Source organism: Anabas testudineus, chromosome 18 (genome assembly GCF_900324465.2).
Source record: "Anabas testudineus chromosome 18, fAnaTes1.2, whole genome shotgun sequence".
Taxonomy (NCBI): domain Eukaryota; kingdom Metazoa; phylum Chordata; class Actinopteri; order Anabantiformes; family Anabantidae; genus Anabas; species Anabas testudineus.
Genome location: NC_046627.1, coordinates 9,445,598 through 9,465,544, shown reverse-complemented (window position 1 = coordinate 9,465,544; position 19,947 = coordinate 9,445,598). Strand labels below are relative to the sequence as shown.

Below are 19,947 nucleotides of genomic sequence, written 5' to 3'. Positions count from 1 at the left end.
TTTATACAGCTGATAGTGGTAAATACTGGTTTGAGGCTGGAGGGAGGAACAAAAGTAACAATGTCAACATCTATGTCACTGGTAAGTTTTTATCATGACAACATTTTGTCATAAACTCAACATGAGTGTATCATTAAATCATCTTTTACATCCTTGTTGTTCAGCTGGTTCAGTGATCCTGGAAATTCCTGCTCTTCCTGTGATGAAGGGAGAAGCTGTAACTCTGACTTGTAGAAACAAGACGACTTCCTCACAGACATTAGCTCATTTCTATTATTATGGAGTCTTCATCAGTAACAGCTCTACAGGAAACACGATCATCAACAGTGTTTCTACGTCTGATGAAGGACTCTACAAGTGCAGAATCTCTGGAGCTGGAGAATCAGCAGAGAGCAGGTTGATCGTCAGAGGTGAGACACAGAAACATTTGAAAATAGAATTTTGGCAACAACAATACATGTGGTATAAATGACAAATGAAACGCTTCATATTGACTGTAAACTACTTTTTGTACTCATTGCAGATAGTCAAAAAGAGACGGTTACTACCTCTCTCAAAGACACGAGTACTACCTCTTCCAAAGAGATGGTTCCTTCCTCTTCCACTTCCAACCCATGGATCATTGTCACAGTTTTACTGCTGCTTCTTCTGATCTGTGTGGGACTACTTTACTATTACTGGCACAGAGGTGAAGAAAATGACGTAAAATACATTTCACCTATATATTTTCTCTTATTATAAGAGCTTGTTGTTTATTTAATGCTGCGTACCAACATATCAGTCACAGTGTGAATAGGTGGGTCCAACCAAGCTGTAAGCTTTTTAACATAATAAGCAAGACCGCTTCTCTTCCTGATTTTCTTTTGATGCCATTATTTTTCTTCAATTGCAGTTATGTTTTACGTGTCCACACTGAGATCAGGATCAGGTTCAGCTGGGAATCAAACAGGTGATAAAACAGAACAGACACACTGCCCATGATTTCCTCATGTAAATAACTATCCTTCTTTGTTTTTATTTGGAACAGAAATACCCAGATAACAAAGACCTTCAGACAAAACAGAAGACAGGTTTTCATAAAATAATATTATACATGCTGTGAAAATGATTTTAATAATTTTTGTTCAGTCATTTTTTTACATGAAACATGAAAACAAAATCTAATGTCCAGTTAAAACAAGTAACAAATGTACCAGTTGGCAACAAGAAAGTTTTGTTAGTTTCCATGGTTTAATGATGTATTAAATGAGATATTTAATCTACTTGTGTCAAGAAATTTTGTACATGTCTCTTACACTGCTGACCTGTTTTTCAGTCTCTGAAAATTTTGATTCAACAAGCACAGCAGCTTATGCTGTGGTAACAAAAAAAAAGAAAAAGAAAGGTACAGTACTTCACCTGACGTTGTTTTAATTTTACTTAACAATGTTGAAACAAGTACATATTTAATTGTATCAGACTTTCCAATTAGATTCCTTGAATTAGAAATGTATAACCATTTACATTAATGCTAAATATAGCTGACTAAAAATATGGCTATGGTGTTACAAGTTGTTCTCATGACACTTTGTTGCAGTCATCGCAGTGTTTGTTAGTTGTGTTAGTGCTGGTTTTAACCTGAGCTTCTAAACTAAAACCACAGAGGAAGAGGCTGATGCATCTGCAGAGTACAGCGTGAATGTAGAGTAGAGGCTGTGAATTTCCATGTAACCATTGTGACCATGCTAGTTTAAAATATATATAAAAGAAAATGATATAGGAAATATAGATTCTATTACAGTCACACAAAACTTGAGATCATCACAATGTTCATTTTTGATAAGAAGACTCACTGCTACATCTTTCCATGTAGGTGATTAGTGCAGCTCAAAATATAGCCACAAACAAACAAACACACACAGCTTTTCAACTTAGGTTAAGTCGAGACACAGCAATGGGAACAATTATTACTATATTTATATATATTATATTTAAAATTACCTTTAATTAATTAGTTCAGAGCATCAGTTCTTATGTTGCTGTTTATGTACAAGCTAACTTCCACTGTCACTGTTTTTATTAGATGAGGATGAATCATCATGTAGACCTGTTTACTACATGTTGAGCCTGGATGGCGGTTCTCAACAGCTTGGTGAGTTTATGAAAAACGTATTTAAATGGAAACTGATTGTTGTGATGAAACACAACCAGTGAAAATGTCAATTTGTTATTAAACGTAAATGAAATGTGTTACATGAAAAACATAATCTTGTTTTTATGTAGAACCAACAGTATCACCTGCTCTGGTTCCTACCCACCCAACATTTAAAGAAAATGATTTATATTCTACAATCCAGTAGGTAAGAACAATAAAAAATAACTCATGTTGTGTGAGGGCGGTGATCTAACTACTACACTTTGCAGCCTATAGACTATAAATTTAGTTTTTAGACACTTTCCGGTTTTAAGCATCACTCACGTTATATATCAGAAATCAACTATTACAATGATTCAATTTGACATTCATCTTTTATTTAGATATCCTAAAAGGCTTAGAAACTGAGAACTGTTTCTTTAGTCTAGCACATAAGGATTATTGTTTGTCTTTATCGTCCTCATCTGTTATATCACATCTTCGAATTTTTTAACTCAACTTTCTACAGTTCAGTGTAAAGCTGTAATTTGTATATTTGTATATTTTCTGTGTTCTACAGGTTTCAGAGAGAGATGAATAAAGGAGAAGATTTGTCCCCAGTGAGTCCGATCAGCTGCATGGCAGCTCTACCTTCGCTGTGCGCTTGTTTGCAAATGGTTGAATGAAAAACAGTTTAAAAGCACTTTTACTGGCAGTTTGGTAGAAATGTGCTGTATAACTGCAAAATATTTACATTCACCATATGTGTTTACTACAAAACATAAATAATGCATTTATCGACCCAGCCACAGCTTTGGGTAGCAAATAAACATTGTGTCTATTTGGATTTAATGAATAACTTTTATAGTCCACAATTTTTTAAGTAGATTTTTTATGTCTCTTTTAACTCTTTATCTTTTTCTGCCAGGTTAACTACTTTTTCGAGGAGCAGCGTGTCAGGTGACATGTGTAACAATACAGTTCAGGAAGAAGAGCTGCAGTTATTTTTTCTTTGTTTTTGTTTGTTTCATCTGTGTATAATGTCCTAAGACATTACAGTGTACCTGCGGGGAAAAGTGAAGGTTTTAGACTCATTTAGACGACAGTCTGAAGCGAAACCTTTAAGCAATTCAAGACATGATATAGTGGTGCACTCTTGTGGTCTATGTCGGTATTACAAAAACAAACAATGCATTTGATTTACTATATATACTGTATATATATATATACATATACACACACACACACACACACATATATATATATATATAATCATGGGATGTCTGGTGTGAACAGCTCTCTTGAAATTGTTCAAAAATACTTACCTACTACTACTCCAAGGAGATTAAGTCTTCATTAAAATAATCTCTACAGGAAAGGATGATTTATTCAGTGTTTCAAAGTCTCATGAAGGATTCGAAAACTGCAGCATCTCAGGAGCTGGAGAATCAGCACATGCAAAGCAAAAAACATCTTTAAGCCCCCCAAAAACAATATTCTTTGGTGGTGGCTCTGCTGCTGGTGGTGGAGGAAGAACTGCTTCACTGTGGAAAACACAAAATTACCTCATCCACTCAGATGTAAACTGTTGTAATGAAGAGAGTAAAAAGAAAGATGGGAAATAAATTAAAAGTTAATTAAAAGTTATCTTTTGTCTATAATATGCACTTCAGTGATTCATAACCTCATTGACCATGATTTGTCAGAATCCATTCTGAAATCCATGTTATATCTTCAATGAATTCATATGTTCATACATTTGGTGTAGAATAATAGTTACTGTGTCTCAAGCTGCTCTAACACATTTTTTGTGCTCTAAATTGTTTTCTGTGTTAATGAAATCATTTTCTAGTCACTTTTTAATATTTCAAATATATTTGTCAAATGCTGTGACTGTTCTAAGAATTCACAATCTCAAACTCTAACTGATGTTTTCAGTTGACTTTCCACATCGACTGTTCATGTAACTCTGAACAGACTCTGAGGCCAATTTGAAAACACATGTGACTTATGGTGCAGCATATTTGTCTCTAATGCAGAAACATCAAATGTCATTTGTCTGCAAATGTGTTTAACTGTCATCACATACTGTTGTACTGCAGGGGGCAGAGTAGGACTAGTGATTTGAGTTTGGTGTATTTGCATGTGTGTGTATGTGTGTGTGTGTGTGTGTTTCTGAGAAAAAGACACAAAAAAGAAAGTAAAGGCATTAAAAGAGGAAAATCTTGATGATAATAGTTAAGTTATTTGTACTTCATCTCTTTCGGCTTTTCCCATCAGGGGTCGCCACAGCGAATCATCCTTTTCCACCTCACTCTATCATGAACATCTTCTACCCTAACACTAGCCAACCTCATGTCCTCTGTTAAGACATCCATATATCTCCTCTTTGGTCGTCCTCTTGCCCTCCTGCCTGGCAGCTCCATCTCCAACATCCTTCTACCAATATACTCACTATCCCTCCTCTGAACATGTCCGAACCATCTCAGTCTGGCCTCTCTGCCTTTGTTGCTAACTCAGGGAACGTGAGCCGTCCCTCTGATGTACTCGTTCCTTATTCTGTCTAACCTGGTCACTCCTAAGGAGAACCTCAACATCTTCATCTCTGCTACCTCCATCTCAGCCTCTTGTCTCTTTCTCACTGCTACCGTCTCTAACCCATAGAGCAGAGCTGGTCTCACCACTGTCTTGTAGACCTTTCCTTTGAGTCTTGCTGACACTCTTCTGTCACACAACACTCCTGACACTTTCCTCCACCCGCTCCAACCTGCCTGCACTCTCCTCTTCACCTCTTTTCCACACTCTCCATCACACTGAACTGTTGACCCCAAGTACTTAAACTCCTGCACCTTCTTCACCTCAGCCCCCTGTAGCCTAACGCTTCTACCTTGATACAGACGTTTTTTGTACATTTATGGAAAATTGCTACAATATTGAAATCGGCTGTTCATATAAACAAATGGCTTCTAGGTTAACAGTGCCAGTTCAGGTTCCACACAGGACTTTTCAAGGTGTCTGTCAGGAAAAATAATAATTTTGTCTAATACAACTACTCATTTTTAGGTCCATAGTTGTGCTTTGCTTTGTTATTTATTAAATTATAATTGATGCTGGTAGAAGTACAAACAGCAAGCAGCATTCGGTTGAGGTGTGGGCTCTGAATGGGCTATGATGAGAGACAATGATTCTGCTCCAGAATAACTTTGATGTTTAGGGTCATTGTCCTGCTCCATCAGCCCTAAATGATGGTGCTAATAACATCATACTTGTCTGTTGTGAAAGTATTTTCATGCTACGATAACATAGTGCTAGTAACGTCACAGAATTGTTGAAAAGTGTTAAGTGTGTGCGTCTCTTTTGCCGTTAGGACAAACACAGTGGGAAGTCTGCTCTTCATGGTTTACAGTGATGGTTTAGTCGACAACCACAAGGGTGCACTGTTTTTTCTCTCTTTTTTTTTTGATTTGTATTAAATAAAGCTGTTGACAGTTTATGGTTCTATTTTTTATGTGTCCACTCCAGTAATAGCCAGGCTGTGCAGCTCTCCACTTGGATACTATGATGAACTGCTTAGCGTTTGGCAGACAAAGGTGAATGGTCAAGGTCACAGTCACCTCACGTTTATCAAATTCTTGTTTTTAATGTGAATGTGATGTCTCAGAAAGGGAATTTCTTCAAATGTGGCACAATTGGTCACTTGGGTGAAAGGATGACCTGATTAGATTTTGGTGGACGGAGATTAAATTCAAGGTCTTTGCAACATTTTCGTCAATGCTATATCTCAGATAGAACATAAATGTGGTACAAACATCTTGTTTGACTCGTGCATTAACAAATTACAAGTTTGGACAGATATCGCTAAACTATAACATCACTCGTTAGTGGACGAAACTGAAATGCAGTATTTCTAGTCGACTTTTACCAGAAGATGCCTTCTATTCTACAATCCAGTAGGTATAAATAACACCAATTAATTCATGTGGACAATTTCAGGTTCCAGGAACCAATCACAATACATTGTCACAAATGGCAAATCATAATGATGACATGTTAATCAATGTCATTATCGTGGTTCCACTTCCTGTCTTTCTGCTTTCATTTTGGTTTTCTTCCAGTTCCCTGTTGTGCCCTGTTTTTGTCTCTCCCTTCACTAATAATCCAGATTATTTTCACCTGTGTCTCATTTTCACCTTTTATAAGCACCTTCCTGTTCACCTGTAAGTTGCTAGATTGTTAGTTTTATTACAACTTTGCAGCCTTTCTCTTGCTTTGGTCCTTGCTCCTGTGTGTGGACCCTCTTTTTCTTACCTCATGCCCTTTTGGGAATTTACCCCACCTGGTGTTTTGGATCTCTGCTCTCTTTCCCTGATCAGCACCTGGATTAGGGACTTTTAACCTTTGCCTCTAAATGTTTTTGCCTGCTTGTTCTGGTAGTGACTCTTCGTTGTATTTAAATTGACTAAAGTAAATTTGAAGTTAAAAGCAGTTAGGTTGACTTTCTTTCTTAAGCTCTCTAACCAAACCAAAAGACATGTCTCTTTTAAGAAGCATCTGTTTCTACCAGGTAAACCAACTTATTCCATCAGCAGCGTATCTGTTCACGTGTGAAAATAGAGTTCACGTGTACAGAGCCTATGTGGCTTTTAAGTAGACTCACTGTGGTCAACGTCTACCTTAATGTTGATTTAATCTAAAAATGTCTGTAATCTGTAAAAACCTTTTTTTGCGTTTTTTTAGACGACCCTGTTGATGTTCTGACCCTGAAGATTTTTAGACATATTTTGAATTCAGACCCTCTTGCTATTTAAAACGGGGCGTAGTGGTGCACTCTTGTGGTCTAAGTGAGTATGACACTAACAAACAAAAAGTCAGCTTTACAGAAACATTTTCCACCTATTGAAAAAACAAAGTGACAAGAAAAACTGACTGAAATGTGATCTGATGTCTAATATTTCTCAGCTGAATAACAGGTCATGGTCTTACATGTCAATTTATCAACTGTTCACTTATTTCTATCAGACCATGGACTTTTAAGCAGATTCAAAATAAGTAATTGGGTAGATATGTAAATTTGTAATATACACTGTGAATTTATATCACAGCAAGTGCTACACACAGAGAGTAGGTTCACCATCAGCTGTAAGCAGTAAGTACCACTGCAACTTTGTGAGATGATACAGTTAGTGTTCAGTTAGTTAGCTAGCCTCCTCTCAACACCAAGCTGTGAGACTGACTGGCTGTAACTGATATTACCACTTGGATGGTGCTGTCCATGCGACTGTAGTTGGATCGGTACTTCAGTTGTTATTACTGTATTTTCTCAGTTAGATAGACTGACAGATCCAGATGTCTCTGGATGAAAAGTGGTGTAAGTCATGCCTTAGACATAATCTGTCTAATATTCATCATGCTGCCCATTTAACCATCCCCAAAAAGAGAAAGTTCAGACCCAATTCACACATCCACTAAGCCGACCACGCCTAACGGCCCACTTTAGAAGTGGAAGGGGTTTGCAGAGGTGTTACTATCTAACTCAACTGAGGTTTACTCCTACTGGTTTATATAGTGTTTATTTATGGCATTTGCAGTATTTGCACATGCATAGCTTCCCTCACACTGCTCTCAAAGTGCTTATCTTCTCTGTCCAATGTGTGAACAACACACAGCTAATTCAGGTCTTGATGTGTTACTCCTCCCGTGTAGCAGCTGTTTGGTTTCTCCAATGTACAGCTCGCTGCATCAGACTGCATACCCTATACTGATCATCAGTTGTTTTGTGAATCTCTTTCTTTTTCTTTGTTGCAGATGCAGCTTCTCTTCATATCAATCCAAACAGAGCACAGTTCTTTTTTATATGACGCAGTAACTTTTTTACTGTGAAGGGGTCTCTTATTGTGAAATTGTACATTGTCACATAGGGAAAATGCCATTATGTAATAAGAAGACAACAGAAACAGGGTCCTTCACCATAACAAATGTTTTTATAGATGACAGTGGTGAATACTGGTTTGTTGCTAAACGGGGAAAAAGAAGAAACAGTGTCATCATAACTTTCACTGGTAAGTTTTTATCAATGACAACATTTTGTCATCAACTCAACATGAGTGTATCATTAAATCATCTTTTACATCCTTGTTGTTCAGATGGTTCAGTGATCCTGGAAATTCCTGCTCTTCCTGTGATGGAGGGAGAAGCTGTAACTCTGACTTGTAGAAACAAGACGACTTCCTCACAGACCTCAGCTGATTTCTATAATTATGGAGTCTTCATCAGTAGCAGCTCTACAGGAAACATGATCATCCACAGTGTTTCTAAGTCTGATGAAGGACTCTACAAGTGCAGCATCTCTGGAGCTGGAGAATCAGCAGAGAGCAGGTTGATCGTCAAAGGTGAGACACTTTTCATCTGTAGACTCCTGTATGAAACTCAGCAGATTCAAATTACATTGATAGAATCAATGTAGGCAAACAAATTAATGTTCAGTTGATATTAGTCTGATCAGGGGTGAAGCAGTTAAAAGGATGAAGGAGAATTTTAAAAGTGTGCACACAGAATCAAAGTGCATGTAAATATACATTATGGCTCAAAACTCTGGGATCACTCAGATATGTTATTGTTTATAAGTTGTGAAACACACATCGAATTAGTCTGAATGGCAAATATAGCAAATATAAAAAACTGGACATGCTGACATTGTCAGAGTTAGAAATAATGATTTTCATGGAAATAATGAATATGTTCTTCAAACTTGTCCTTCATCAAAAAACAAATAGAAAAAAAAAAAAACACCTTCTCCAGCAATTACAGCCTTTCAGATCTTAGGCATTCTAGCTGTAAATTTCCCTTTCACCCTGTACGAATTTCCTATTTTACCACCTTCGACCATCACACTTCCTCCATCATGCTTTACTAAAGGTATTAAACACTGTTCTAACAGCTTTTCATTTGTTTCTCGTCTCACAAATGTCCTTCTGTTTGATTTGAAGAAGTAAAACTTGGACTCATCTGTAGACAAAACCTTCTCTTCACTATTGACTCTGGTGTTTGACGTGTACTATTTAGTGCAGTTGCCAGTTAAGAATCTGTGAGGTGTCTTTGTCTTGAACTACACACTCTCAGATATTTGTCTTCTTTCACAGTCATGCATCGGGGCCTCCCGCTCTCTTTTCTGTCTCTTTTGGAGTCAGTTTGTGCTGCTCTCTGAAGGGAGTAGTTAACAGCATGATAAGAAATTTCAAATAAGAAATTTCCTTGCAATTTTTAGCACAGAGTAGCCTTTCTTAGTAAAGAACGACAATAGACAGATGAGTCTCTAATGAAAGTTCTTTCTTTATGGTCATTTTAAACATGTAAACAAATAAACTACTTCTGATTTTCAGATACTAAACTAACCTAAAAAAAACTCCATGCTCCCTTGTTTGCTTGCTGGTAAAACCGTCTCAGATTAATGCAGAGGACTGACAATTGCTAATAATAGATAGCACAATTTGATTAATTAATGAATTAATTGATTACATTTAATTCTAAATAAAAAGTTACACACAAAGAAAACAGCACATTTAAGCAACACTAACTTATTTCCTGTCATTGTTACAATTTTTTCAGAAGAACATCTCACAAAAAACGATCTGTCTGAACACTGCTGTCACATCTACCTCAGACTGAGGACTGTTTTCACCATAGTGATGGTGGCTCTGCTGCTGCTGCTAGTTGGACTACTTCACTGCAGAAAATTCAGAGTTACAAACAGTAACTCATGTCCACCCAGATGTAAATGCAACTGTCATAATAAAGGAAGCAATGGAGAAAATATCACAGATTGAATAGTAAACGGAAGCTAATGTACTAAAAGCTAATGGCCAATATAATTTATTGCAGTAGATGAAGTCCCACCATCCTTTGATTCAATGCTAAACATCCACTGTGTTCAGATTTGCATATGCTATCATTGCTTTGGTCTGCAGGTAGCTAGTAACTAAGATGTCATGTAGCTCTGACTGTTTCCTGTTTCTTTGAGCCTCTACAGCAACATGTGTCATGTGCTGTTGCTGTTTTAAGAAATGAAGATCTCTCAGTGCAGCTGAAGACGTCTGTACAGTGTCTAAATGTTTTCACCTCTGTGAACGGACTCTGGGGGCTGTGTGGGGACACATGTGACATGTTCTGCATTATATTTGTCTCCAGCATTGAAGCATCAAGTGTCATTCACTTTAAATTTAATTATACAGAATAGGAGGATTTCATGTCAACAACACTCTTATATATTCTAACAGGAAGTGCTTGTTGGAGGTTATTGCTGCCAAAGATGATTCAACCTGTTTCATATTAAAACACTGCTGACATTAGTTTCTCCACCATCACTGTGTATGTTTAATTAATTTTTGTTCAATAAAAACATATGATGAAATATCACATTTACAAAAATCAGGAAACAGTGGCCTTACCTTTTCTTTCCACTGTGTGATTTTGATTTGAGTCAACCTGCTCTCTGCTGATTCTCCAGCTCCAGAGATGTTGCACTTGTAGAGTCCTTCATCAGACTTGGAAACACTGTGGATGATCATTCTTCCAGTAGAGCTGCTATTGATGAAGACTTCATCTTTATAGAAATCAGCTGAGATCTGTGAGGAAGTTGTCTTGTTCAGCTGGTTCAGTGATCCTGGTAAATTCCTGCTCTTCCTTGGATGGAGGGAGAAGCTGTAACTCTGACTTGTAGAAACAAGACGAATCACAGGGAACAGGAAACATGATCATTCACACTGTTTCCAAGTCTGATGAAGGACTCTGGAGCTGGAGAATCAGCAGAGAGCAGGTTGACTGTCAGAGGTGAGACACAGAAAGATTTTGAAATAGGATTTATACGTACACTTGATACAAATGACAACTATAGAGTTTGATATTGGCCGTAAACAACAGATTATATCAGTTAATAGTCAAACTTCTATCAAAGTATTATAAAAGTCCCTGCACATCATAAGGTATAGTACTTTCTAAATCCATTTCAGATGGTCAACAAGAGACTTCCTCTTCCAGTTGCACCCCATGGATCATTGTCAGAGTTTTCCTGCTGGTTCTGCTGGTGGTGGTCGGGCTACTTCAGTTTAAAAGTTATTGGCACAGAGGTAAATAAAATAAAGTTAAAAACACATTTTACTCAACTATTTACTGTTGTAACTGTCAATAACACTTGATATTTAGCTCGGGTGCTTCTTATTTCCCATAAATGTTGCTTAGTATTATACATTTTGACCGGTGCCACATGTGGTAAATTAAACATTGGACATGATTTGGAAAGGCACACACTTCTCTATAAAAGGCCTCACAGTTGACCTTGTATACTGTATCAGAAACTAAAAGCCATGAGGCCAAGGGAACTGATAAAAACTCAATTGTCACCCCTACTGAGCTCCACGGATCCTGTGTGAAGATAGGACTAACACTCACTGCAGCCCTCCACTGATCTGGACTTCATGGCACAGTGGCTAAAAGAAAGTCGCACCTTAGTACAAAACACATGAAAGCCCGCTTGGAGTTTGCTAAATGCACCTGACGGACTGTGTAAATAAAACTCTTTGCTTCCAGTGAGAATGTTTGTGTGAAATCTGTTCTCTGAACACAGATTAACAGGTTAGAGAGACAATATGAAGATGACGTGATCGTGGATCTGTTGGTTCTCCCAACGTTACAGTATGCTGAGCTTGTTATCCTGGCAACATAACCACACACTATAAGGAGATAAGGAGCAGGTTTGTTCTTAGACAAACAATCCACTGAAATCAGAGTGATGAAAATAAAAACTGTGATTTATATCAAAGAAAGTTTTGCACGTTGCAGCAGTAAGTCTGTGAATCTGTTATCATTTATTAAGATTTAGTTCAGCCTTCAAAATTAATGGATGTGTTGGTAAAACTGACACTAATAACACACAGTTTGCAGAGTATTCCCGTACATAACTTTACATTTAGCCAGTTCCCATGTTAGAATTTACTTTTAATCTGTCAGACACTTTTTACTTCTATCTTTCTGCACTTCGATAAGTTACATTTTTAAATACTCTAATGAATCTTTTGTACAGTCAGGTTGGAATTCATGCTAAGAGCTTTGAAACCACACAGAACAGTGACATCTGGTGTTGTACTGCAAGTAAATCATCTGCTTCAACCAGCCTCCTTGTCCTTGTTATACTTCAATATGTACATAATAAAAAGCTTAATACAAAACACATTGTGATAATTTATGTGTTCAGTCAATGTTCAGTCTCTGCAATGGGACCTAGATGAGAGGGTAAGAAACGCCTCTCATGTCAATCCAGTTCCCCATGGTTGCCCCGTGGGTCGTATGTTTTATCCCTTCTTCTCTTCATCCGCAGGTGCTTCGGTGGGGGCATGACTCTAAACTGTCCTGTCATCCTGGCGCGTTTTCGCACTGCAGCACTGATAGCCCAAAGGTTCTGGTGGCCATCCACCAAGGACGATGTCAAGCTCTACATGGCTGCCTGTCACACCTGTGCCTGTAATAAGAGTCACCACCAATCACCTGCAGGTTTGTTGACAGCTCTTCCTGTTCCGTTGCGACCATGGTTGTATATTTCCCTGGATTTTGTGACCGCTTTCCCTCCTTCTAGTGGTAACAATGTTATTTTGAGTGTGGTGGACCGGTTCTCCAAACTGGTTCACATCTTTCCCTTGCCCAAGCTGCCGACTGCCACGAAGACGACGATGATCATGTTTTCAAGCTGCACGGTCTGCTGGAGGACATCTTGTCGGGTCGAGGTCCACAGTTCACGGTGGCTTGGGCAGAGTTTTGTCAGGCACTCTGTGCCACCGTTAGTTTGTCTTCAGGTTTCCATCCTCAGATTAATGGACGGACGTAGCGGGTCAACCAGGAGGTGGAGACGCTGCTTCGATGTATGGCATCATCGATTTCATCCACCTGGTCACAGCAGCTCTCCTGGATTGAATACACCCACAACTCCCTTCCGCTGTTCGCTCTGGTCTCTACAGCTACCAGCCTCCACTCTTCCTGGATCAGTCAGCCTGGGCCTCAGTGCCCTCCATCGCAGCCCTCAGTTTTTTGCAGTGCATTTGTCTCATTAGTTTCAGCTTGATTTTGATTTAGATTTTTGTATCGTGTTTACTGCGTTTCTTTATGTGTTATTTAGACTAGTTACTGTAGTTTCTAGTTGGCCTTTTGCATTGATCTTTAGCATGTTTCTCCTTTTGAGTTCTTTGTTTGCATTACATTACGCCTGTTCTGTATTAATCGTTACGTATTCTATTAAGTTCTGTTTTCAGCTGTTTTTTAAATATTGCAAGTAAGGTGGCTGAGCATGCAGAGATAGGCAGCTCATTCCACCATCGTGGGATCACTGAGTTGAACAGTTTTCCTTGGTTTATTCAGCAACCTGTAGTTTCACAAGGGATAGAAAGGCAGAATGCGTCATGTGTTGTGCACAATTTGCTCGTGTGCGCTCCGTCTGGAGATACAGCACCATTACATTTAGCTAACTAGCTTAGACTGGGGCTTTGACATTTTGAGCTAAAACACTCACATAATGGTTCATAAGCTGAGCACAAACGGCGAAAACAAATAAAAAAACGCTACTATCAGCCTCACAGTGCTGGTAAAACCTTTATGTACTTAATAAAGTTAACACACTTTGCCCACGGACACATTCACAGGCACATTACCTCTCAGGAAATCCTCTGCGCTTCTGAAGATTACCCCAATCCCTTGCATTTACTGCCGAATGTAGGTACGATATTTGACCAGCAGATGGCAAAGTGCCCCTTTAGCTGGATTTAACATGCATACATTTTAACTATGTTACATATTAATAAATCTTTTTTGGGAAATCTCACTCTGCTTTTGCTGTCGATGTGCAACTGGGTCCACTAGTTAGCCCGTTCATAAAAGCCCCGCTGGTTGTGGAAACAGAGTGGGTTCACCATCAGCTGTGGCTTACGAGCAGCAAGTACCACTGTACCTCAGTGAGATGATACAGTTAGTGTTCTGTTAGTTAGCTAGACACCTCTCAACACCAGGCTGTGACAATGACTGGCAGTAACTGTGATTACAGCTAGGATGGTGCTGTCCATGTGACTGTAGTTGGATCTGTACTTCAGTTGTTATTAGTGCATTTGCTCAGTTTGAATAAACACTGCATGAACTACTCAGAGTTAGATAGAGTGACAGATCCAGATGTCTCTGGATGAAAGGTGGTGTAAGTCATGCCTTAGACATAACCTGTCTAATATTGATCAGATTGCCCTTTCAGTCATCCCCACTGAATGACCCACTTCAGAGCGTAAGAGGTTTTCGCAGAGGTGTGACTATTAGATCTTTTCACATCCTCTCCTTCCATTGTTGCATGTAATGAGCCTATTCAGGCCAGAGGTGAAGTAAAACCAACCTGGAGCATATATATGTGGGCTCTAACCAACTATCCTCCGACTACAGTTGCCATGATTAAACTTCCGCATATTCTGTTCTGAAAATAGTCTGTGCCGTAGCCCCCCACTGGCTGTGGCCACAGAGCAAGTAGGTTCACTCTCAATTGTGGCTGCTGAGCAGCTTCAAATCAGCAAGATGGATACAGTTAGTTAACAGAGGACATAACCAGCACTTCTGAGACTGAGTGAGACACATAGGAGGTTATACGCATCTTTAACCAATTTATCCATCTTACTGTGCTGCTCTATGTGTAGTCAAGTTATGTATACGTTAATACTTTAATGGTGAAGTATGCCTGAGCCAATTCCAGCTGTTACCATGATGATCCACGCAGTAAGTCCAGTCAGCTATTACACTGTCACTGTAATTACACAATTATAGAAATATTAGGAAAGAACACAGACATGATGACATGTTACGAGATGTATTTATTGCTATTTGGTCCTTTCAAAAAAGCACTGACAGTTTTTAGAAGTGTTTCCACTCCGCAAATAGAGGAAAAAGAATAACAACTGAAGCACAGACATGTCTGTAGTCAAAATCTAAAGGGCCATTCTAGGTCTGAGAGCTGCAGGCTGTACACCACTTTTCATCCAGAGACAACATGATCTGTCACTCTGTCTAACTATACTGAGGTTCATTTAGTGTTTATTTATGCCACTTTACATCATTTACACATGCAACACTTCCCTCACACTTTTCTCAAAGTTCTGATCTTCTCTGTCCAATGTGTGAACAACATTGTCTTTGTCTTTTAGATGAAGGTACACAGCTGATTCAGGTCTTGACATGTTACTCCTCCTGTATAGCAGCTGTGGTTCCTCCAATGTACATCTCGCTGCATCAGACTCCATACACTATATTGGAGTCCAGTAAAAATTGCCAAAATAACCATGCGAATCATCCACAAGACTTTCATACCGGATCGATCGAGGCCCGGGTTAACAACGACCGCCACCGATGCTGTTAACCTACAGGGTGTCGGTGGAAATTTGACTACTGTTGGTCGAAGAAAGAGGGGAGGCAGAAGGGTTCGTGGACAGAGAGAGAAGGGGAAAGGCAGGAGCATAGATCTGAGAATAGGGACTCTTAACGTTGGTACAATGACAGGGAAAGGCAGAGAGCTGGAAGACATGATGGAGAGAAGGAAGGTAGATGTTCTGTGTGTGCAGGAGACGAGGTGGAAGGCAGCAAGGCACGTAGTATTGGAGGAGGATACAAACTGTTCTACCATGGTGTGGATATGAAGAGAAACGGGGTAGGCGTGATTCTGAAGGGGGAATTTGTGAACAATGTCCTAGATGTGAAAAGAGTCTCAGACAGGGTGATGAGCCTAAAGCTAGAAATTGAAGGGGTGATGGTGAATGTAGTCAGTGGGTATGCTCCACAGGTTGGCTGTGAGTTAGAAGAGAAGGAGAGATTCTGGAGTGAGTTTGATGAGGTCATAGAGAGTATCCCCAGAGGAGAGAGAGTAGTTGTTGGAGCAGACTTCAATGGGCATGTTGGTGAGGGATACAGAGGTGATGAGGAGGTGATGGGCAGGTTTGGTGTGAATGAAAGGAATCTGGGAAACTACAGCAGAGATTATCAGGGAAACAGGTAGGAAGGTGCTAGGTGTGTCATCTGGAAAGAGGAAAGGAGGTAAAGATACTTGGTGGTGGAATGAGGAAGTACAGGAATGCATCCAGAGGAAGAGGTTAGCTAAAAGGAAGTGGGATGTAGAAAGGACTGAGGAAAGTAGACAGGAGTACAAGGAAGCGCAGCGTAGAGTGAAGAGGGAGGTGGCAAAGGCCAAACAGAAAGCTTACGATGAGCTGTATGACAGGTTAGACACAAAGGAAGGAGAGAAGGACTTGTACAGGCTAGAAAGACAGAGAGATAGAGATGGGAAGGATGTGCAACAGGTAAGGGTGATTAAGGACAGAGATGGAAAGGTGCTAACAACCCAGGAGAGTGTGCAGAAAAGATGTTGTGGAGCAGGATGTAGCAGAGATTGGAAAGGATGAGGTTAGGAAGGCTCTGAAAAGGATGAAGAGTGGAAAGGCTGTTGGTCCTGATGACGTACCTGTGGAGGTGTGGAAGTGCTTAGGAGAGACAGCAGTGGAGTTTCTAACCAGTTTGTTCAATAGGATTCTAGAGAGTGAGAAGATGCCTGAGGAATGGAGGAGAAGTGTTCTGGTTCCGATCTTTAAGAACAAGGGTGACACGCAGAACTGCAGCAACTACAGAGGAATAAAGTTGATGAGCCACACAATGAAGCTGTGGGAAAGAGTAGTTGAAGCCAGGCTTAGAAAGAAGGTGGAGATTTGTGAGCAGCAGTATGGTTTCATGCCTCGTAAGAGCACCACTGATGCCATTTTTGCTTTGAGAATATTGATGGAAAAGTACAGAGATGGTCAGAAGGAGCTGCGTATGACAGGGTGCCGAGGGAGGAGCTGTGGTACTGTATGAGGTCGTTGGGAGTGGCAGAGAAGTACGTCAGAGTAGTTCAGGACATGTATGAGAGAAGTATGACGGTGGTGAGATGTGCTGTAGGTCAGACAGAGGAGTTCAAGGTGGAGGTGGGACTACACCAAGGATCAGCTTTGAGTCCCTTCTTGTTTGCTATGTTGATGGACAGTCTGACAGATCAGGTCAGACAGGAATCTCCCTGGACAATGATGTTTGCAGACGACATTGTGATTTGCAGTGAGAGTAGAGAGCAGGTGGAGGAACAGCTGGAGAGGTGGAGGTGCAGGAGTTTAAGTACTTGGGGTCAACAGTTCAGTGTGATGGGGAGTGTGGAAAAGAGGTGAAGAGGAGAGTGCAGGCAGGTTGGAGCGGGTGGAGGAAAGTGTCAGGAGTGTTGTGTGACAAAAGAGTGTCAGCAAGACTCAAAGGAAAGGTGTACAAGACAGTGGTGAGACCAGCTCTGCTCTATGGGTTAGAGACGGTAGCAGTGAGAAAGAGACAAGAGGCTGAGATGGAGGTAGCAGAGATGAAGATGTTGAGGTTCTCCTTAGGAGTGACCAGGTTAGACAGAATAAGGAACGAGTACATCAGAGGGACGGCTCACGTTGCCTGTGTTAGCGACAAAGTCAGAGAGGCCAGACTGAGATGGTTCGGACATGTTCAGAGGAGGGATAGTGAGTATATTGGTAGAAGGATGTTGGAGATGGAGCTGCCAGGCAGGAGGGCAAGAGGACGACCAAAGAGGAGATATATGGATGTTATAACAGAGGACATGAGGTTGGCTAGTGTTAGGGTAGAAGATGTTCATGATAGATTTAGGTGGAGAAGGATGATTCGCTGTGGCGACCCCTGATGGGAAAAGCCGAAAGAGAAGAAGATGATATGACAGTAAAACAGCTGTATGTTTAATATAGTCACAAACTATTTTAAACCCCCATGTGTTTACTATAAAATACAAATGATGCATTTATACACTCAATTCAATTCAATTTATTTGTATAACGCTTTTTACAATTGATATTGTCACAAAGCAGCTTTACACAAGCAAGAAACCATGGACGTTTACATGAAAAGTGAATGTATATGAATCAAAAATACATACATGTGTCCATAGTTTTGAATGAAAGTTATACTCTGTATTTATATTTAATGAATTATATTTAAAATTATAAGCAGTTTTTTTTTTTTTAATCTCTTTAACCAAAAGACATGTCTTTTTTAAGACGTGTAAGTTTCTATAAACCAACTTTTTCCAACAGCAGCGTGTGAAAATAGAGTTTGCATGTACAGAGTGGCCTCTGTGGCTTTTAAATGTGAAAAGTTGTGGTCAGCGTCTACCTCATTGTTCATTTCATCTGAAACATGCTGTCTTACTACTCTGTGGTCAACGTTATATTCTTGTAAACCTCATGCAGCACATCTCATGTTTAACAGCTCTGACAGAAATGTCTCGTGGTACATTTGTATTTAGTTGTTGTATGATAATGTTTCTAAACTCTCTTTCCCACCATCTGTTGACATTTGTCAAGGTCATTTCATCAGTCAGTTTTTTCTTTTTTTTAATTTGTGTTCACAATGTACAATAAACTTTCTTTAAATGCCCTGTTGATGTTCTTATGTATTTAGATTTTTTATATTTTCTGCATAAGATATAATCTCATATCTAATATTTCTGAGCTAAAAAAATCTGTCATGTTCTTTCGTGTCAACATGATAGATTTTTCTGTTAGAAGTAAGTCTGTTAGATTTACTGTACTTCTAACAAACAATCGAATTACAAGCCGTTGAAAAATAACAATAATAATAATGGATAATAATACTGTTTCTAACAGCAAAGTACATGGAAATGTAGAAACTGAAAGTACTGCACACTGAAACCAGCAGAAAAACCTCAAACATGCAGTGAGACTGGATTTTGCACAGTGTAGCTTTCTTGTGGTGATAGATGTCAGCTACTATTAGCACAGGCATACAATACACAAATTATTTTATTATTAATCTACACTCAGTACCCCATAATGGCAAAGTAAAAACTGAATTTTCAAAACTTTTTCAAATGTATAAAAAAGTAAAAAAGCATTGCCTTAGTGCAAAACACATGAAACCCCACTTGGAGATTGCAAAACTCATCTGAAGGACTCTCAGACTATGAAAATAAGGGTCTTTGGTCTGATGGCTTCCAATGATGGGATTTATGTGTGATATTTGTTCTCTGATCAGGGATTAACAGGTTATGGAGACAATATGAAGATGACATGATCTGTTGGTTCTTCCAAAGTTATGGAAGCACTGTACTCAACTTTACATTTGTCAGTTCCCACGTTAGAATTCATGTTTACAGCGGTTCTACTGAACAAACTATTTTCAGAGCAGATTATGGAGAGTTATGGCAACTGGACATGGCCAAGAAAATGCTTTGTTAGATCAAAGCTTTCAACTAAGTACTACAGCGTCTTTAGTCTGAAGCTAGTTGGTTAGAGACCACAAATATATGCTACAGGTTGGTTTCACTTCACCCCTGGCCTGAATGGGCTCTTTAGTTGAAACGGTGTAAAGGGAGGATGTGGAATGAACTAATGGTGACACTTCTTACCCTCTAAAGTGGGCCGTTTGACTTGGTCAACCTGGTGGATGTGTGAGTTGGGCCTGATTTTTCTGGGGATTAGTTATGGTGGATGGTTGAAAAGACACCATGATAAATATTAGACAAGTTATGTCTAAGGCATGACTAACACCACCTTCATCCAGAGACAGCTGGATCTGTCACTCTGTCTCATCCTACTGAGTGGATAGTTCAGATTTATTTACACATGCACAGCTTCCCTCACACCTCTCTCAAAGCGCTTATCTTTTCTCTCCTATATGTGAACAGCATTGTCTTTGTCTTTTAGATGAAGGTACACAGCTGATTCAGGACTATGTTGCTCCTC

At 39.4% G+C, this 19,947-nt stretch overlaps 1 protein-coding gene across 1 annotated transcript in view; it reads left to right on the top strand.

Moving 5' to 3' along the window:
- The window catches only part of LOC113168610 (low affinity immunoglobulin gamma Fc region receptor III-like), a 66,528-nt gene that overhangs the window by 14,774 nt on the left and 31,807 nt on the right, over positions 1-19,947 (top strand). The window contains exons 6-7 of the mRNA XM_026369656.1: positions 893-949; positions 1,316-1,384. Coding sequence (XP_026225441.1) covers positions 893-949; positions 1,316-1,384 — 126 coding nt within the window. The remainder of the gene's footprint in view (positions 1-892; positions 950-1,315; positions 1,385-19,947) is intronic.